This window comes from Macrosteles quadrilineatus, unplaced genomic scaffold (assembly GCF_028750875.1).
Source record: "Macrosteles quadrilineatus isolate MER2022 unplaced genomic scaffold, UCM_ALF_1.0 Scaffold_2__2_contigs__length_208266976, whole genome shotgun sequence".
Classification (NCBI taxonomy): Eukaryota; Metazoa; Arthropoda; class Insecta; order Hemiptera; family Cicadellidae; genus Macrosteles; species Macrosteles quadrilineatus.
Window position 1 is genome coordinate 201,908,776 of NW_026542595.1, and position 20,512 is coordinate 201,929,287.

Here is a 20,512-nt window from a genome sequence, read left to right on the forward strand (position 1 = left end):
ATAAAATTAATTGTTGTTATTTGTCAAATGTTTTTAATCACCTTTTACATAACACAATATGTTGTTAAATTATCTTCTTTTTTTAGACTTACACGTCATCTAATAACCGATATAATCAACCATATTTTGCAAATTGCCTCAAGTTTCTGAGGTTTCTAATTTTTAACTTAGAATTTTTAATGAGTTTCAGTAAAAAAAAGGGATTTAAACTTTTATAATTGAAAAAAAATTAATAAATTATAATAAATTTTTATAATTCTTCAGATAATTGTAGTAACTTACATGCTAGAATAATAAATATTAAAATCTAAAACACAATTTTAACACCAGATTAAAATACACATTTTATGTAGGCCTAATATCATTTGCCATTTTGATTTAAGAAATAAATTCCAACTTTGTGCAAATCGAATTGGTAGAAACTAATATTTAAATAACATTCTTTTATCTTTATTATATTTACTGTAATTTTATTTTAAACTCGTCAATTTTTTTATATATAAAATCTAAAAACTATCCTATTACAGATCATCGTTCCTAATCTCACGTAACCCCATCACTTTCTAATGTTCAGAACGTAGTTTGAACTGGATCATAACATGTGCGCGGGTGCGTATGTGGCAGTGATGTGCGTGCGAGAGTCATGATAACTTAGCTGTCAACCACACAAAAAAGATGGAAGGGTAAGTGATGCAGTAGTTTGTTTCTTTATGTATTGTAATAAGATATGCATAAACTATTCTCTCAACTACTACTATTCTCAACTAATCTTCAACACAGAAGGATATCATGGAGAACTAATTACTATAGTTTAAGAATGAATCCTGAATATCTATTTGCGTATCAAGAGTGCGAAGTAGGCTACGTCATTGCCATTCAAGAACTGTATCATGGAGCTTTAATTGAGTGTGGTCATACATTTCGAGAGCTGCAATGAATGTAGTGCTCGTAACGCATAAAAGATCTTTCCTATCAACACAATTAACTTATAATAAAAAAACAGATTAATTTTTTAGCTGTATATAAAATGTCATTTAGGTTATGTTTTCATTTTTTAAAGGTTATTTGTTTCTTACCTGTTGTTAACTGTCGTACCGGGTTCGTGGGTGTGTTTGGTCTAGAAACACAACACGGAAATCAGCTAAATAGGTTAGCGGGAAAGATCCATTCCCGCTCTAGAGCGGCATGTGCTATTTTGCGTATTGTTTACCCGTATGGCAATATGATGATTACCATGCAGTGGTAGGAAATAGTATATTACGTTACTAGTCCTGAAAATAAGTATTTACCGGATGAGTGTGGTCGTTCCCGTGCGAGACGAAGTCGAGTACGGGATTACCATACGAGTCCGGTACACACATTTTGGACGAGTTACGTACGATAGTTTACGCCATACAACTTAATCCGTACAAATCCTTACCATCTAAAGGACTAAAAATCACTAATCATAACCTCTGAGAGATGTTATGTTTTTGTTTATAACCACCAATTGCCACGCAAATACAGTATAATCAGCTGATTGGTGTCCGGTAAAACTCATTACAGTACAATAGTACGCAATAAAACCCCATTTGATTAAGCTGGCGGCAAACAGCTGTTTTCTGGACTAAATACTTGCGTGGGAAGTTCGTCAAAATGATGTAGTGTGGCGTAAAATATATTTACTAAACGGCACATATTTGAGCTGATTATTGGTTTATTTAAGCAAATACTGTTTTCATTATCAAAAATCTATGAATTCTTTTGATTAATCTGTTTTAGAAATACTAAATCATGAAATATTTATTCATTGTTTTACCATAATACATAGGGAATTTCATCCTAGAATTGCCTGTGTATACGTATAGAACATAGACCTCCAAAGTTTGGTCATCAAATTACGTTATCAGTAGGGTAGGTGAAGATATAACTATACATGATGCTTAGTTAAACAGCCACACACATAGTCTTATTCTAGTTTACTCACATCTTAAAAACACTTAAAATTTCGCATCTAAGTTTAAGCATTGCCTACATATACACTAGTCCACTGACTATATACCATTGACTATATAGTGTATATATATATATTAATTTTTTTTAGTAAATATGGCTCTATTTTGACTCACAGTTACAGTTTGGAAATATTAATGGCTTTGGAAAACGGCATCTAGACTGTTATATAAGTATACTAGCTGTACCTGCGGGCTTTGCCCCGTTTAACTTCATAAGTATTCGCATGGCTCAATCACGTTCTGGTTGTAGTTCGTTCGCTACGCTCACTCACCTTTAGGTTGGAGCTTGTTCGCTGCGCTCACTTGCCTTTAGATTATCTCGTTCGCTACGCTAACTTGCCTCCAGGTTGAAGTTCGTTCGCTACGCTCACTCACCTTTTGGTTGCAAATTAGCTGTTGTCGTAAGTTAAAAAAAAATAATAGTGCTGCACTCTCTTGGTAATCATTGTAACTTTAATGCTATTGAACATCATAGAACAGAACCAACTTGTTTTATTGAAACAGCTGTTAAGATTCATTAATTACTTTAAATATGAAAAATCATAAGGTTAATATGGGAAACTCCAGAGCCACTGGGGCGGAGCCGATCAAAATAAAAACTACTTAGTTTTCCTATTTAATGACCAAAGAATCGGTGTACCGAATTTCAGCTTCCTATGTAAATGGGAAGTGTGAGAATTAGTGATGAGTGAGTGAGTCAGTCAGTGAGGGCTTTGCCTTTATATATCATATAGTATTATGTGAAAGTTTGTGTGTTTGTTTGTTTGAAGTTCAATCACGCATTAACTACTGGTCGGATTGTGTTGAAATTTGGTATGATGATAGCTCACATTCCCGAGTAACATATAGACATATTCTTACCTCAAAAATCCTTTCGGGCTCCGCCCCAGCGGCTCTAGAGTTCCCCATGTTAACCTTATGAGTTTTCATATTTAAAAGGAATTAAATCATTTTGCCAGTTGTTTCAAACTACACAATTTGTTTCTATGATATTCAATAGCATTAAAAGTTAATACGGTTTACCAACAGGGTGCAGCACCATTAGTTCTTTATACATTTATGACATCAGCTAATTTGAACCAAGCAGCAACAAAAACCTGAGTGTGAGAACTTTACTTCTTTCTATTGTTTAGGTGAAGTTGTAGAACATTATGGCAATGGTAGATGTTCTATATACTATAGTATACCGTAGATTATAGTAAACCAAATTTTCTCAAAACGTGTCCTCTCTCATTGCAAATGCAAAGCACGAGTATTTAACTACAATAAGCATTGTATACCAACCCCGTACGAAGGACGGGTACTCAGCTATATATAGATATTTACATAAACATAATGTATTTCTTAAACAAATTTGTTGTTCATATAATTTGTGTTAGCTTCCAACCACAAGTTAACATTTTCGACAGTAACGCAGAATTACATAGACAATAAGCATTGCTAGGCAAAGTTTTGTTTTCAAACAGGTGAACATTTTCCATTATGCTATTCACTAACAACCATTCAAAACCAGTGAATAGCGTTTAAATGGGTGAAATGGAAAAACAACTCTACTCATACTGCAATAACAGCCCCTGTGAGTTACGAAATGGACATCACATTTTCTTGTTTCATTCCAATGATTGCAGCAACGCTACAAAATGGAAACTGTCTGTATGCTTTTTACTATCTGAGGCCACTGGCGAAACATTTTAAGTCCTGCTAAAACTATTACTACTAGTTATGTTTTTCATGGATTGACGTTATTGTGCAGTTAATGTCCGTTGTTATGACTCACGTTGGGTTTTAAATTTGCTAGCTTTTATCAACTTTTTATCCCTTTGTTTTCCGACCTATTTAATCTGTTATCCGCAAAATATTGAACTCTTTGTATATTTTATGAATAAATGGGAGAAGTAAATATTGTACTTTAGTCCATAAGACCTGTCCTGACTTATTAGTTGATCATAATAGAATTATTAAATTACACTATTATGTCTAATAGAATAGATGTAGCTATAATACAATTAAAATCCACTATACATTTTATTATTCTTACAAATTATTAAAACGTGAATGTCATAGAAGCGCTTAAATTATAAGCCGCTCTCAGCATACATTCATGGATTGCAAAGGGTTTTATGTAAATGTTTGACAGGTTTCTTTAATTATAATAGTAAATAACTTCAGCCAAGAATAAATTCTATAAAACCCACATTATTTGTACTGAAAGTAAAAGCTATGGTTCTTTAGTGATAATGAAAACTGTCAAACTCTTCTTTTAAGCCCTTTACACTGATTGTTTTATTTATTCTCTTGATGCACTTGTTTACATCTATGACTCCCCATCCCCCTTTTCCTACTTCAAACAGTTTTATTTACATTTCTGTCGTCTGCTATCACAAGTGGTATTAATGAGGGAGTTATGGAGGGATGATCTTCTCAAAGACCACAATCCTCCCTAATTGGCGGCCAAACATGTCTTTGATGTCTGCTTCTACTGGAAAGGCTTCATGTTAAAGCCAACCATGATTCACATTACACTATTGTTTGTGCAAATGGTTCTTTGCCTATTCATGTTACTGTCAATTAAAACTTCCCCGTCGTGTTTTAGCATATTTATTACATACGTTGCTGCAAATACATTTAGTAGAAGATGATTTTGTCAAGATCGTCATCAAGAAGCTTTGTGGTTCTTTATGGTCCTTGGTCTTTGGGTTATGGTTATCATGGTCTTACTTCGCAATTATGTATTTCTGATTGTTTTTAAATCCAACACGTCTGTAGAATGAACTTTTCTTGCAAAAACGTTTCCACGACTTTGAAGAATGTTTTTGTAAAGTTGCATCATTATATTCATTGTAGACTATAGTGCATTTGTATATACGTGTTGTTACATTTATTCTAGTTAGAACGAAAGTGAGGCAATAATTAATGTTAACAGATTTGAAGATACCCCGCCAACGCAAACCTACAGACGAAGCAAATTTCCTAACTGGATTTTCCTCAAATATTTCCTTAAATGAATTTGTCAGATTTAAATAAAATTAGCTTACACTGGTACTTAGGTTTTCTGCTACAGGGACGGTAATAAGGTGTAGATTTATGGAATGCTAATAGCATTTGGTGGCATTTATATGAAAAAAGAATCATAGACTATTTGAATTTGGAGGAATAGTATTTCGAGAAGCCTCTGGAGACTTCGAAACGAAAAAGTTTCGTCGATTAAGGTTTTTTGGTCGGAAAGGTTTTGTCGATTAAAAAATTTATATAAACTGCCTTGTAGCGTAAAAACATTTGTACTAATCATTTGTACAGATCACGATGATATATTACCTAAAAAGGTGCTTATTTTATTGTGTAGATTTAACTCAATAATAAAAATATTAGGCAAATCCATTTCTTTATTAAAACTTATTATTTTATTATTGGTACCGAACTTAACTGGTGTATTTAACTACCATGACAATACGTAAAAATTAATACCTCAACACTAATTTGGCGTCCATTAAATAATTTTAATAATGTGTTTTGTGATGCTCTTGGTCCTTTAGAATGTCATCCATACATTGTAATATTAAATCATCATCCTCGTGCACAGTAAACAATTTTAAGGTAATTTTAGTTTTACATTAAAAACTGTTTTAATTAATTAACTTAATGAATTAATGTTTTCTTTATTGCATTTTGTTTGATTAAGTTCTATTGTATAGGTAAATAAAGGTATAAAACAACAAAATAGATTGGCTCTAGAAATTAACTTTTCTTGTCTACTAAGACTCTTGAAGGTAAACTAAGTACAATATGTATATGGCATCACAATATTTAAAACCATTAAAAAACTTGTTTGTTAACATTTGGTTTTTATAAATATAAAATATAGTAGAAGCAATTACCTAAAATAATTAGATTAACGCTGCTAATTGCCTTTACTTGTATTAGTAATTTAATCATGAACAAAAATAAATGTTACATTGATTTGCGAAATGGAAATATTCGTCTGCAATTCAACAAATTCACTTTTCCCTGTTAACATGTCGGTTAAAGCTGAAAGTGATGAATTGGAAAACCAGTGGGTCTGCGTTTAGTAATAATTTGTACAGTATCATCAAAGTTATTGAATGGTCATCCTTTTTACGTTTTCCAATTTATAAAATGGATTTTTTTTACCCTCTGATGAAGTTGTTGAAATGATACATTAAGTATTACAACGATTTCGCTAAGAATGATACTTATGTTTATTTACTGATTAATTAGTTGGGATGAAATGAACAATTTAAAGATAAACGGTTAATAGCGATGGATAGTAAATTTTTGCTTGAATTCTTTTACTGCTAAGGTGGACAATTGCTATTTTTAGATGATCGCTGAGCTCTCAAAAACAAAAGATAAATCTAACTTTTAGGTTTCAGCTCAAACATGAACATAATGAATAATAATGTCCTTTTCACATTAACTTTTAAATACTGTATTTTTACGAGTAACAATAAGAATTTGTATTTAATGTATTATTTTTAAGTCTAAAAATGGTTTGAAGATGCCCAGTGCAGTGTCACTGTTCAAAATAATATCAATGTAACATTATTATTTTTTGTATAATCTTTAAGTGTGTTAAATTATTTTATTGTGTAATTTTTATTTCAGTGTTAACAGATTTAATTTTTTTTATCCCCGTATTTATTTTGATTGTTGGATCTAAACTGTTGTAAGATTTCTCATGTTTCTCATGTTTTTAAAGTACTCATACACATATTGTAATATTGTAAAACATATTGATACGTATTTCCTTTAATTACTACATAGCGATTCATAAATGTTGGTGCATATTATGTATCAAAACAGCATTTTACGCTAAATGGAGAATGTGTTTTCATTTATAAGCTTCCTGTGGAAAGACCTAAAATAACAGCTAATTAGGTCCTCTAAGACATCATTTATGGTTTGTATTTAATCAGTGTTATTAAAGCTGGTGCTTTTTATGACCATTATATAGTCATTATAAAACCCGATCTCTATATGTCAATTTTGATTATTAAAATATTAAATAACAAATAAAAAAACGTACAGTCAGTCCTACGTTGGTCATTTTAAAATCTAGTTAATTTCTTCTTTGGTAAAAAAAAACTAGTTTTGATAACTTGTTGTAAATTAATTAAGTACATTACATCACAACATGTGATATTATCACAGTAATAAGTTGAAAAAAAAACTAATTGCCTTTCAACTTCCTTTATACATAACATCATGTCAGACAGTTATTTGTGATTGTATTATTTATTTTTGATATGTAAATATTATATGATACTAAACGCAGTACAGTTAACCCTCATAAATGTTCATTAACTGGTGATCCAAGTCCAAGTTCTTTTGATAAGTAAAAGTCTGCTTTACAAGAAAAATCTACTTAAAAAAAATTGGAATTTCGGGTTCTTTTGGGCAACCCCTTTTTTATGATGAAACGCCGTTTACAGGAAGTAGCTAGAAAGCTTTAATAGTACACTTGGAGCAAAATAAAGCAATTACTTAAATACTGTAAACCGCTACAGAAACTGCCTAATTTACTGTGTTGCATTTTAAACCTGCGTACATTTTACAAACTGTTACTGATATGGCTGTCCGCATAAAGCAAAGCACAGCAGAATTTTTTTATTACTGTGATAAAATTAAATTAAATTTCAAAGGTTGTTTGAAATTGAGTGTGAGTAAGTATTCTATCACCGATCGAAATGTTTAACTAGATGTACGGAGGGACCAACAGTTGAGGTAGACTACTAAAAAAGGTATTTAAAAATAACCTAAATACATAAAGAAAACTCAGTTTTCACTCCTAATTAAACTAGAAGTGCATTATCATGATTGTTAAATTACGAACTATTTAGGTTTTTGATGTATATTACTCTATAATGCATAAGCTCTTAAGGCAATTAACTACAAAATAATTTAATTGCAACGTGGGTTTTTAATTTCATTACTAATATTTTCAGGTAGCGAATAAAAGACGGTACAGTACAATGTGATCCCTGAAATTCACCACATACACAGATATGAAGCCAAGTCACAGCCTGGCAGTGACAAATATTCGGTGACAAATAATACAGTGTTGAGGGACGTGCTAATGGAATCTTTAATCAAATTCTCAGCTCCGCCCCCAATTTGTTATTTATTATTGCTCCTTTTGAAGTTAACAGCTTTGACGACGAGAATAATTCGTGAATGTTCTCTGAGTGTGTTTTATTATACAGTATAGATAAATATTTTAAATAAATTATAACATCGTTCAGTTGTTATTTTGAATACCCACTTTTGCAACTCTTTGTATCCAACTAAATTAGTGATCTGTATATTTTTTCAAGTAGATACAAATCTTCACAATTTTACTTATAAAAAGAGAAATATATACATTGAAGGACTTGAAGTGCAACTGAGGTAGATAGTTTTAAAAGAAATCATGTAAAATATTAATTGCTATTTACAACAACAAACGTTTCATTAATATGGTAATGTTATATACATTACCATAATGTTATTACATACTGTTACATAATGTTACTGTCAATATGTTATACATAATGTTACATAATGTTATTATGGTAATGTGGTAATGTAATATGGTAATATGGTAATGCTAAACGAAGCCTCTTTGAGGTAAAATTATAAAAGACGTAAGTGATAAAGTGAAACGAATTAATTAGAGTTTAAAATCTTCAATGGTTAATCCTTATTTAAACTTTATGACTTTGGTACCAAAGGAATTAATCAGAATACATACGATCGTATTACTAATTAAAATACAATATTGAATATTATCTATGTTGATCTCCCATGTTGATTATTTGCTTTATTTCATACATCAATATCCAACGTTATTAACTCATGTAGGCTAAATATTTTCAGCTTTATTTTAAACTCACAGCTTTAGATTGAAAAATGCGATTAAACGGGAATTACTTCAATAGTAAAACTGAATACTAAGTGTAATTAAAAACACTTCCCTAGTAATGGAAAAAAACTGTTAATTAGCTAGGTCCCTATCTTTTATATTCTAATATTTTATTGTTGTGTATTACTATGTTGATACTTGTCTGTAGCAAAGGTCTTCCTTTCTATACCATGGTTTAGAAACATAATCATCTTAATAGCCTAACAACTATATTAATATAATTTACACCAGATCCTATACTAGGATCTAAAATCAAGTTTATAGAGTTTCTGTGCTGTTTGGTATTTTTATAATTGTTTTCATAGGTTGCATATTTTGATGTTTGTTTTGAATGTATTGTTGTTTTTAGCTTGAGGATTTACTTTTGGATATTGGCTAATAAAGTATCTATGTTTAACTCTGGTGTGAGTTTTACCTTTCATTTCAGTTTCTACAAATCAACAAATGCATAAAATATCTTATATTGAGACCCTAAGAAAACTCTACTGGTTTTTAAATGTTGTAATTGTAAGTTAATCATTTCCTCTAAAAGAAAATCCTTAATGTTTAGGAAATACTGCACTGAGGTTATTTTTTTAGTTCCACATATTAGAGATCGAGTTGGTCTAGTGGTAGAGCTCGGGGCTTAGGAATAACAAGGTCTTTTGATAGAATCCTGCCAATCACAAATTCTTTTTTATTATTTTTTAAGTCCCACCTTCACATCCTAGGAAGAGTTGTGACCATCTCACATGGATAAAACCCATTGGTGAATGGACGGATTTGAACCCGGGATCTCGGGCACCGAAGCCCTGCGCTCTACCACGTTACCAGCTCACCAATCAGTGGATTTTATCTATGTGATAATGCCACGACACTTTAAGACTAGCCTTATACAATGTGTAAAATAGATCCGGCCTAGAAAGTATGTGAAGGGAGGACATATAAAAAATAGTTTACTTAAGCCAGTGTTAATTCTTGTACCCTCACTCTTTGTGTTATTTCCAGAGCTGCCCAGAAGTTGAACCTGTCGGCTTCGCCTCACCGCCGCAAGAGGACGGAGGACGAGGTTGTGCCTTCCTCAGGGTTCTGCGGAGTTCTGCACCGATCTCCTCCCCCGCCACCCCCAGCGCTGCTCAGGAGAATAGGGGTCAAGGAGGTCACTGGGGTCGGGAAGGTAAGGGAATCATCGAATCTTTTTTGTGAAAATGTTTTACCTTACCCAATTAAGCAGTGAAATCCCTGTCGCTTCAAGTGTAGTGAATCTATAAGTATAAATGTTGGTTTGTTTGTACATTTGTTTGGCAGTGATAAACTCAAACACCGCTGGACCTTGTCCTCTTGGTACATACATGTAGAATTCATGGAGAACATACACCATCAATTTCGTAATCACTTTCAGGGCCCCGAGACCCTCTTAAAATGGTCCTCCATGTCAGGGGTTTCGACAGAATTTTAGTTAAATTTGTTTACTAGTCAAACATATGCAAGTAAAATAATATATGAAGATGCATTACCTGTTACATTTTTGTTTTAACTTATAGTATTTCTTAACTGAGTTAATAATTTTATTCTGCCACACATTTTAATACACAAACACAAGAGGTTTTAATTTTTTTTATCAATAAGTACGATTGAGAATTGCCTATATAATTAGCATGGTAAGTGTGTAACTTTTGTTTACAATAGATTTAGAGACTCGCATTATTCTCTTAAGTATTCTCGCCGTTGCGAAGCACGGGCAGAACCAAGATGTAAAACATCTTGGGACAGAACAAGTACTAAATTAAACGTGATTTGGAACTTGGATCTTTTGTCATACTTGAATAGTAAAAACTACTATTACGGTTGTAGGTGATTGCTCTAAACTGTTTAACGGAGGGTCTTAGGAATAATACTTTGAGTGGCTTTCAAATGTTAGAGCGAATTTTGAGTGACAGTAATGTATCAATAAAACGCTCGCTTATGTTTACTTATTGAATTAAAGGACAAATAAATTCTAGGCTATGTTGCTTCAAAACTAAAAGTGTAACTATAAGGTGAATAGGAATACCGATTTCAGCTCGAGCAAAAACGTTGATTAAAACCTCAATTTGACAATTACGGAATCGACCAAAGATTAGGAATCTTTCAATGATCTGATATTACTTGCAAATGTTGCTTTCAACATCCAGTGAAATTGATCATATTTCTGTTGTTTTTTATTCAATGAGTTTTACTTAAATTTACTATAAAGATTCGGGTAGTAGTCCGACACAAGAATAGCCTCTATCGTCACGAGATGCAGAAAGTTGTACACATTTTCTTTGAAGAGTGTGATTTAGAGAAAGACTTTCGCTGAACACAAAGGATGATTGAATTGCAGTTGGGAAGAAATAAGGGTCGGCAATCGAGTTATAGCTGGAGGTTGGGGGAAACGCAGGTGCTGTCAAGGCTGACGATTCTCTGTCTTAGTCAATGCCAAGAAACTGTATCTGATGGAAATCAGAGAACACCTGAAACTAATAAATAAGCACAAACGTGCTTTTTGTCTATCATTTTATCCTTGTTAAAATCTTCAATCCTGTGGTGTTCTTGAATACTAAAGATATTTGTGAGTACAAGAAATACATACCAATCTCCTTACGGGAAATTTATTCTAAGATAAAATAGTATATTACGTTACTAGTCCTGAAAGTAAGTGTTTACCGGACGAGTGTGGTCGTTCCCGTGCGAGACGAAGTCGAGTACAGGATTACCATACGAGTCCGGTACACACATTTTGGACGAGCTACGTACGTTAGTTTACGCCATACTACTAAATCTGTACAAATCCTTATATATTACCACCAACTAAAGGACTAAAAATCGCTAGTCATAACCTCTAAGAGAGGTTATGTTTTTGTTTATAACCACTCAATGCCATCCAAATACAGTATAATCAGCTGATTGGTGTCCGGTAAAACTCATTACAGTACAGTAGTACGCAATGAAACCCCATTTGATTAAGCTGACGGCAAACAACTGTTTTCTGGACTAAATCCTTGTGTGGGAAGTTCGTCAAAATAGTGTAGTGTGGAGTAAATGAATTAACAGTAGAAACCATTGATTGATTTACAATGCAATATTATGTTATGTGAAGCAGATAAAAGGAAGATATTATTGGATGTACTACCTACTATAAACTTAAACTGTCAATTTCTTAGTACGAGGACGTTTAGGACGTAAAGGTGATGTATCCACCTTTTGGCCTTTCATGTTCGTTTAACTTCGTCAATTGTATTAAAATTAGGTTAAAAGTGTTTATGAACATGATTTGTTAAGCTCACACAATTACACAGTCATATTCGCACTGTAAGTATTGATTATGAATCCACGAATGTAGTTGACAGCTTATTATGAGTATAGTATATCAAGTCGATGGTACAATAAGCGATACACTTAACTAATATCCTAAAAATATTATATATTATCGACTAATAACTAAATGTTTAACTTGTAAAATATTTCAGTAACAGCTAGCCACTAACTGTTTAACATCAAACATTCTACTTAAATTTGGACTTATGTAAAGACCTAATGGTTTGCTAATGTGACCGTAAATATTCCACATCCTCTGCAAGTACTGATACTACTTCGGATTAATTCCAACAAATTTTTTTATAAACACACTACCAAGTTTGGTTGAAACTCTTCAAGTGTCCCTAGATTGTTTGTAGAAAACCTTTTCCCGGTTAATCCAAAACAGTTGGGCCATCACATATCCTAATCGGATGTGGGTTTATTTGCCCGTAGTGGTGGTGGGGGGGAGGGGAGAATGATGCCGGGATTTAAAGTATCTCTTGACGGGTGTGATTTGGGGGAACCCTCTGCCGAATACAAAAGCCTGATCGAATGGCTGTTTGGAAGAAATAAGAATTCACTGTCGGGCAATGATCGTTCTGCAGGAGGGATGAAATCTTCCCAATCGCTGTTTTATACCGGTCATTTTGGCGTTTAAACAGTTTTTGGTTTAGTGGAACTTTAGATAGAGTCACTGGGGACTTTATCATCTCTGATGATTATTGAAACACAAGTGCGATGATGTTTGGGATTCCGGAACTTAATCCTGTCTTAAAGTAGGATCTAACCTGTAAGATAACTGGGAACTTGAAGAAATATCGTGGAACACAACATATAAATTTAAAAAGGGAAAATTAAAAAAAAGTAGTATTGTTTTCTAAAGAAAGTACGTTGGATAACAGCGTAGAACTATGTTTTTAAGCAGATCCCAGCTGTATATTACATAGAAAAAGAGACTTAGGGACTAAGAAAATGTTTATAAATCAAGAATACCTTACTCATATGATGAAGAATACCCAATCCTAGTTTAGTCTATGAGACTTGTCATGTGTTTAGTCTCCCCCCCCCCACTAATTCCCCCTCCTCCTCGTTACCGAGACTAATTACTACTACCCCGTCAACTACACAGGATAAAGTGGCTTCTATTTTAAAACTGGCGAGTTTAAATCTACTTGTGAACAGCGATACTGTTGAAGAGTAGTTAATATAAAACCACCAAAAGAGTAATTTGTTTATTCGTAATGGGAAAGCGAATACAAATTAGCTGTATATAAAAAGGTGTTAACGACACGAGTTGAAAATTTAAGGTACGAGCCATCGCGAGTGCCTAAAAAACGTCTACGAGTGTAGTTAAAAATATTTACGGGAGTTGTGTTCCCTACTTTATCTACGACCATTTTTAATTACTAAAAGTCACTACAGTACTCATAACTTCTAAGAGAGGTTATCTTTTAGTTTATAACCTCTTATTGCCACTGACAGTGATCGATGCAACGAAACATTGTACCAAACTAATTGCACCACTCAACAATTAAATTGGCCTGAACAGCAGATTAATTGAAGTTAGAATCATTACAATTTTACTTCTCTCTCAATCCTTGAACCTCATTGAACCTGATCGTAATTACCTCGTTATTATGTATCCTCTGTAAAGTATGGATATGTTTTAAAGTCACATACGAGTTTTACTAAAACTAATCTTAAATGTCAATCTTATACCTCATAAATATTTAAGGGAGCCATATACATAACTGTAATTTCGTATTCAACCAGACAAATTAAAACCCAAATTTGAATAACAAAACAAACATAATCTAAAATAATCGAGTCATAGATTTGGTAACTTGGAAAAATATACAGTTCAGTCGTTTTACTCTTAAATGCCCAATTCATCTTGTCAAACTTATTTAAAAAATTTAACTACTTCCCTTATAGCTTTAAAAAAACAAAAACGGTAGTTATAAGTTTTTATTACAAAAATACAAAACAAACCAAGCAAGACTCACGGTGAGATATGGTACACACACACACACACACACACACACACACACTCAGCGCCATCTGTTACGTGTACAAAGCGTGGAGTGTAAATTACAGTGTCAACTGTGCACTGTTTACTGGGATATTTCAAGATCAAAGTGAACTCGCAGCAAACCGTATGCACCTGCTTGGTCTAGCGTTATGATCAAATATAACTCTCGGGATTAAAATGGACCTTTGTGGGGTATTCGCATTGCTGTTTTGTCATAATTATTATCACAGTGGAACACTCACGTTATTTCATTTTATTCCTCTTAGTGTAAGGCGTTTCCAGGAAAGAGAATTTACAGCAAACCGTTTGCTTTGATAAACCTGCTTTGTCCGGTGTAATATTGGAATATAACTCGGTCTAAAGATATTAATACAGTTGTCGTGCGTTGTTATTTGCATGTTTGTCACAATTATTGTCACTGGCTAAGTAGAAGCGCTTTGAGTGTATGCTATTTTCTCTTATTGTTTTATGTTTCCAGGAAAATGAATTTGTAGACAACCTTATGCTACATATACACATGCTTTGTCTAATATTATGTAATATTATGGACAATTAACTGTCTCTGTGGATAAAATTGTATGACGGTGTTTTGCTTATTTACATTGTTGTCAGAAGATTTTGCATCAGTATTATCACAGTTGAATGAAACAACCGAACATAAAATATTTAAATTCATAAACAATACAAAAAAAGATTATTTGTTCTTTCCTTATTTTTTTATTACTTGGTTTTACCTGCAGAGGGGTATTGTACGTTTGAACGTATCATCCATTGTTTGTAGTGTAACTAGAAGCTTTATATATATGTTGACTAGGTACAATATTGAACCTTTCACAATGACATCTTCGAGAGATAAATGAATGTACTCTATTCACCATTTTGACAAACATCGACAACGCAAATTTTAAATTTTCTGTTCTTCAATGCATAGTATTTCTTTCTAAAAGTCGAACAAATTTTGAAAGCCTGGGGCAGAGCCCTAGTTATACGATACACAAGTGCACTAACTTGTTTCTGTATGGTTTTGTTAATATCTAAGCAATCTTATGGAGAAATTGATTAGGTTTAACACTATCACAGTCTCTTTATAGTCTACTGTGTCTTTTCTTCTTAAGAAGTTAAGAGTCTTTGTCTTAGGTTTCTCTTAAACTACTTTCATCTACCGATGAATAACATGATGATACTGCTTCCAAATAAGATACCACCTTAAGAAGTCGGATTCTTAATCCAACAAAAAACATGAAATAATTCAAAAACTACATTCTTATACTTGTATATACCATCAACTCCTTTCTAAGAAAACTCTTCAAGTCCCTTAATGTCACTATCAAATTGACGTCAATCCATGTCCCTTTAAATAATGTAAAAAACAAGCACATGAAGTACAGGAGTGGGAATGGAAGGATAACCTTTTCCTACAAAAGATTGAGTGATAACTACTTCAGAGTTAGGTCCACAATCAGGTTACGGTAGCCTCAATGTGTAGGGTTGGGAGTTTGAGAGGGGGGATTGCCCAGGGCCGTATTATTATTATTGCTTCTGCTGTCTTGATTTTCAATAACAACCGAATATTTCGCGGAAGACTTAATCCATTGGCGTAGAGTTATGGGGTTGAAGCCCACAATACCACTGGGGAGGCTTCGTCATACATCGAACAATAACATACTGGTACAATCACCAAGTTTGTGTGCATATGCATTGATAATGAAATAATTTTCGATTGCAGAAAAAATACTGTTTCTTAGTTATTTGATCAATTGAGATGTATGGAAATATTTTCGATCTTCATTTAGAATGGGGTATAGGCTAGAATATATACTATTGGATTATAATTTGACATAACTATTTATTTGTAGATAGAATGAAAAACATAAAGGAGAAGACATTTTGTACTAAAATATGGTAAACTTTATCAACTATAGCTTCGACTTTGATGTCTTTGAAAAAAAAAACAGTAATCAGTTAGTCATTGTAGGTTAGGTGTGTATTTTAGTATCAAAAGTCTAAGGTAATACCTTTTAAACTTATCTTTTAATATATTGATCATATTATTGGTTAACCCAAAAACAGTTTATGTATTGATTCTGACTGGTATAAGCACCTAGATATTTAAGGAGATCGTTAAGGTACCTAATTTTATTATTTTATGAATAAATGTTTAGAGATCTTAAAAAAGTAATAATAGTTGTTGAACACCCTGTGTGGAGTGGTTTAATACACCTAAAATTAGCCCCAATCGTTTTAAAATAATTAAAACCATCGAAACCACACCTCACTTGACCTCAAACGTAAAAACAAAATTATTTAGGAATTGCCCCCCTCCCGAAGAAATAAGGGCCCTAAAACGGGCTTTTGACGCCCAAATTTTTGGGGGCTCATCGGATCTTCGTCCCTCATATTATTAATATCTCACAGGTGAAATTTCACGAATGTACAAATTTTGTTGTTTATAAAACCTTATTTTACCTGTACTAATATTACTTGTAGTTTTACCTACAGATAAATAGTGTTTGCAAAAACAATTTCTAATCTTCTGGTATCATAACCTAAGGTATTATTAGGCTATGCTAAACATCTACATGACTCAAACCTAACACAAAATTACATATTGACTCGTGTAAGCATATTCAGTAGGAAAAATAGCTAAATTACATTTTCTCCTAAATGATATTTGTTAAATCTAACTAATTTCTGTCAAGATATTGAACAAAGTCGTCCAAGTGCATTGTAAATCTGTTACAAAGACACAAATAATCACTTGGCTCCCCCGTTAGTTCGCGCCATTGTGCTGTAATCCAACAGCTGGAAGTAGCTTGGCGGATCACTTGCAGGTTCCTTTTCAATTATTACGAGTGTTTTCTCGCTGAATAATAGATTTGTAGTGAGAGGCTGCGAATCGATCTGCTCCAGTGTCGGTGGCGGGTAACGACTCTTTATTTACCTGGGAGAATCAAATAAAACATTTATTGTATTGTTACCGATTTCATAGAATAAAAAAAAAAAAACATTAAAAGCTACTTGTGAAATATTTTACTATTATGTACAACTATACTCTGTTCACAATGTTTAGGCGGTTTGAGGGGAAGTTCCCTTGCCATTTTTTCGTATTTTGTATTACTTTTCTTAATCAAATGTGGAACTAACATTTTTAAAGTAAAGGGTCAAGTGGAGGAGATAGATTCTTCCCTTAAACCCGTTCTTGTGAACGAAGTATAGTAATATCGATAGTTGATGTCCACAAATTTTTTTTATTCCTTCGGATGTTGTTTTCCTATTATTTCGGAACTGTTTTCAATTAGTATACATAGAGTTTCTCTATTGCTTGCTCGCTTGGATAGATGTTTTAAAAATAGCTTGGTAATTTATGGAGTTGATTCTATACCTGATTTAACATAAAACTTTGCTCTTGTATTTGCATAGTGTATCTGTTATTGCAACCGATTTCACACAATTTATTTAAACCGTATAAGTGTTTAAGATATATTTTATATATTTGCAAAATTGACCGAAGTAATGTCACTATCTTCCTTTACATTTTTATGAAGAATATTATAGTCTTCTTTATACCATTAAATTAAACGTTTTGGTAGAAAATTGGATTCTAATTGGTAGAGTTAGAGTTTTATGACAATTTGCAGTATTATTTTAATTATATTTCTCACTACTTGCTAAAAAGTCTTTAGGTTTCGTCAAGCCAAATTTATCGTAAAAATAAATAAGTGATAATAAGGTCATGAAGCATTGAAACAACCAAGAGGTCTTATTTGAGTAAGCTTTTTCCCTATGCAGTTCTGCTTAAAAACCCCTATTGTTTTTAATACCGAATTGTTATTGCATACATATGTTAAAGTATGCTAGATATGGCATGTTTTTATCTCTGGGTTCGCAGAATCTGTTAATAGTGTTTTTAATTTCTGGGAAAAATATTTACGGTCATACGCAACGGGCATTAGCAACATATACATTTCAATTTTTCCAAGAATATTAGAATAGCAGAATATACATGATTTCTTTTAAGGTTACTACTTCGTTGCAGATATTTATTAAATCTAATAGTATTAAACATACTGTATTACACTAATAGTAATTTTAATATCTTTCTATTAAATGTAGCTCTTCTTAATGTGAATGATTTATTTATAATTTAAAAACTGGAAATACTCTATACACCAATTTATTCAAATAAATAAATTTACCAAATAGCAAGATCTCCAATTTATTCTACAGTATTTGTATTTAAATTTTTTACACGAGTAGGCTATGTTTTTTTTTTAACTTAACCAATTGAAGTTAATATTGTTAACTTACCATAAACCTACTCAGATATCTTGATACCGCAGGCTATTAACCACTCTAAACATAAAACTTAAATCGGCGATTTTGTTTTTGTGTATTATTAGACCCTATTATAATATATTTTAAAGCGAACACTAGGCGCTGATAGGCAACCTTACTACAGTACTCATATTGCCTATCCAGTGAACCTTCAGGCGCTCGCCATAACTCACTAATCCTGGACACGACAAACCGTGAAGTAGTTACTCTTGCTTAATTTATGATGTAAAAGATTTACATTTGGAGGTCGCTGGTTTAATTACATCAACTCTGAACCTAAATGGCATAGGGCTATAAACTAATTATGCTACCAAAAGGTCAACGTTACACAGTAAGAACACCAGGATTAGTACTGTTCCCTAAAAACCGTGAACATTATTATTAGTGTAGAAAACCACAAAGCAGAAAAAAATGAAACTAAAACACAAAAAGAGTTTTTCGTAATAAAAAAACATATCTGACCATATTGTTAGGTCAATTAATTAGTTTGTGCAGGTACTTTGAGAAATATCAATGCTTCGTTGTACTAAAAGTGTTTATGGTTTAAGGATGAAATTGTCAATTTTCTAACTGAAATATCTTTTGTTGTTCAGAAATAAAATTTTGTTTATATAAATACATTTCAGTCTATAGAGTAATTTGATAAAATATAAAACAATATTACAATTCCTAGTTGACATCGTATGTATAATGTTTTCAAATCTAAGAGCATATGGCGATTCCCCTTCAACGTTGGTGGTTGTGGATATTTTCTCCACTTCTCTCAACGTCTATCCTGTCCTTTCTTGTCCAACGGCTTCACAGATTTTTGCACCCACTCTATTAACTTTGACCGTACAATTCCAACAGCTACGTAGGGCTTTCTTTTTCATGTACATTCATATTTCTTAGATTGTGATCCAACTCAATTGTTAAATACTCTTTCTATGGGATCTTGACAGCAAGAACTAAGGCAACTCTGTGTGCAGGTGAAGGTGATGCTGCGGGTGGCTGGTGACGCCCAGAGCTCCGTCGAAGACTCTTCCTCCTTCTTCAGCGTGGACAAGCGTCGCAAGCAGATCACACTGTTTGACCCTGCGCTGTGTGGAGGTCCTTCTGCGCCAGAAGACCGCAGGGTCGGCGTTGCGGCGCCCAAAATGTTCGCCTTCGACTCCATCTTCACTCATGAAGATTCGCAGGTGATTATTGATGAGTTTGGGGCTACTGGGGCCTTATTTCAAATTATTCGAAATCAGGAGAATGTCTCACTATAAGAATGGTTCTAAAGTTTTTGTGAATTGTATTTTTGTATCCAAAGGCATTGTGGTATTTTTTCCTTTTTTAAATTAAGTTAATTAGGATATTTATAGGATTGTGGATATTTATAGGATTGTGTATATTTATAGACATGATCAGTGGATGCGATAGGGCCTAACCCTTGGTGTGGACGAACGTCCGCACGAGTGAGTACTACGACTATCCGCAATACTATCCTGATAATTTTACCAATTCATAAATTACAAGGAAATAATTTTGTTCGGATTCCACTATAAACTGTAGGTCCCTTAGTTGCCTTTGACTGTATGGGCTATTAACAGTCCTGTCTAAGGACCATGTTGGATTTAGTCAGTAACAAGACTATACTTGGTTTAAAATTTCTACCTAAGTATGGTCACCATTTCAGTTAAAAGTATTTAAAATATTAATTTCCTTGCGATCACAAATGATATTTTCTTGTTTTAGAATTAAGAATTGTATAACTATTCTTTGTCTTTGTGTTCTCTTATGTAAATTAGTAATGATTAGTTTTTTTCAATTAATAAATTATTATTATAGTTTGGTTTGTTAATTTACTTTTGTGTACAGTTATGTAGAGTAACTAAGGAAATGGTTTAGTGACTGAATTTGTTGCTCATCTTTGAAAAAAAACCTGTCTACGTATACAAGGATTTT

At 32.8% G+C, this 20,512-nt stretch overlaps 1 protein-coding gene across 4 annotated transcripts in view; it reads left to right on the forward strand.

Annotated features, from left to right (window-relative positions):
• The first annotated feature begins 566 nt into the window (after positions 1–566).
• Positions 567–20,512, forward strand: part of LOC128987630 (kinesin-like protein KIF26B) — a 38,259-nt gene continuing 18,313 nt past the window's right edge. For all 4 annotated transcript variants that reach the window (XM_054408581.1, XM_054408578.1, XM_054408580.1 and 1 more), the window contains exons 1-3: positions 567–683; positions 9,901–10,069; positions 19,549–19,758. In XM_054408581.1, the coding sequence (XP_054264556.1) occupies positions 676–683; positions 9,901–10,069; positions 19,549–19,758 (387 nt within the window). In that variant the 5' untranslated portion in view covers positions 567–675. The remainder of the gene's footprint in view (positions 684–9,900; positions 10,070–19,548; positions 19,759–20,512) is intronic.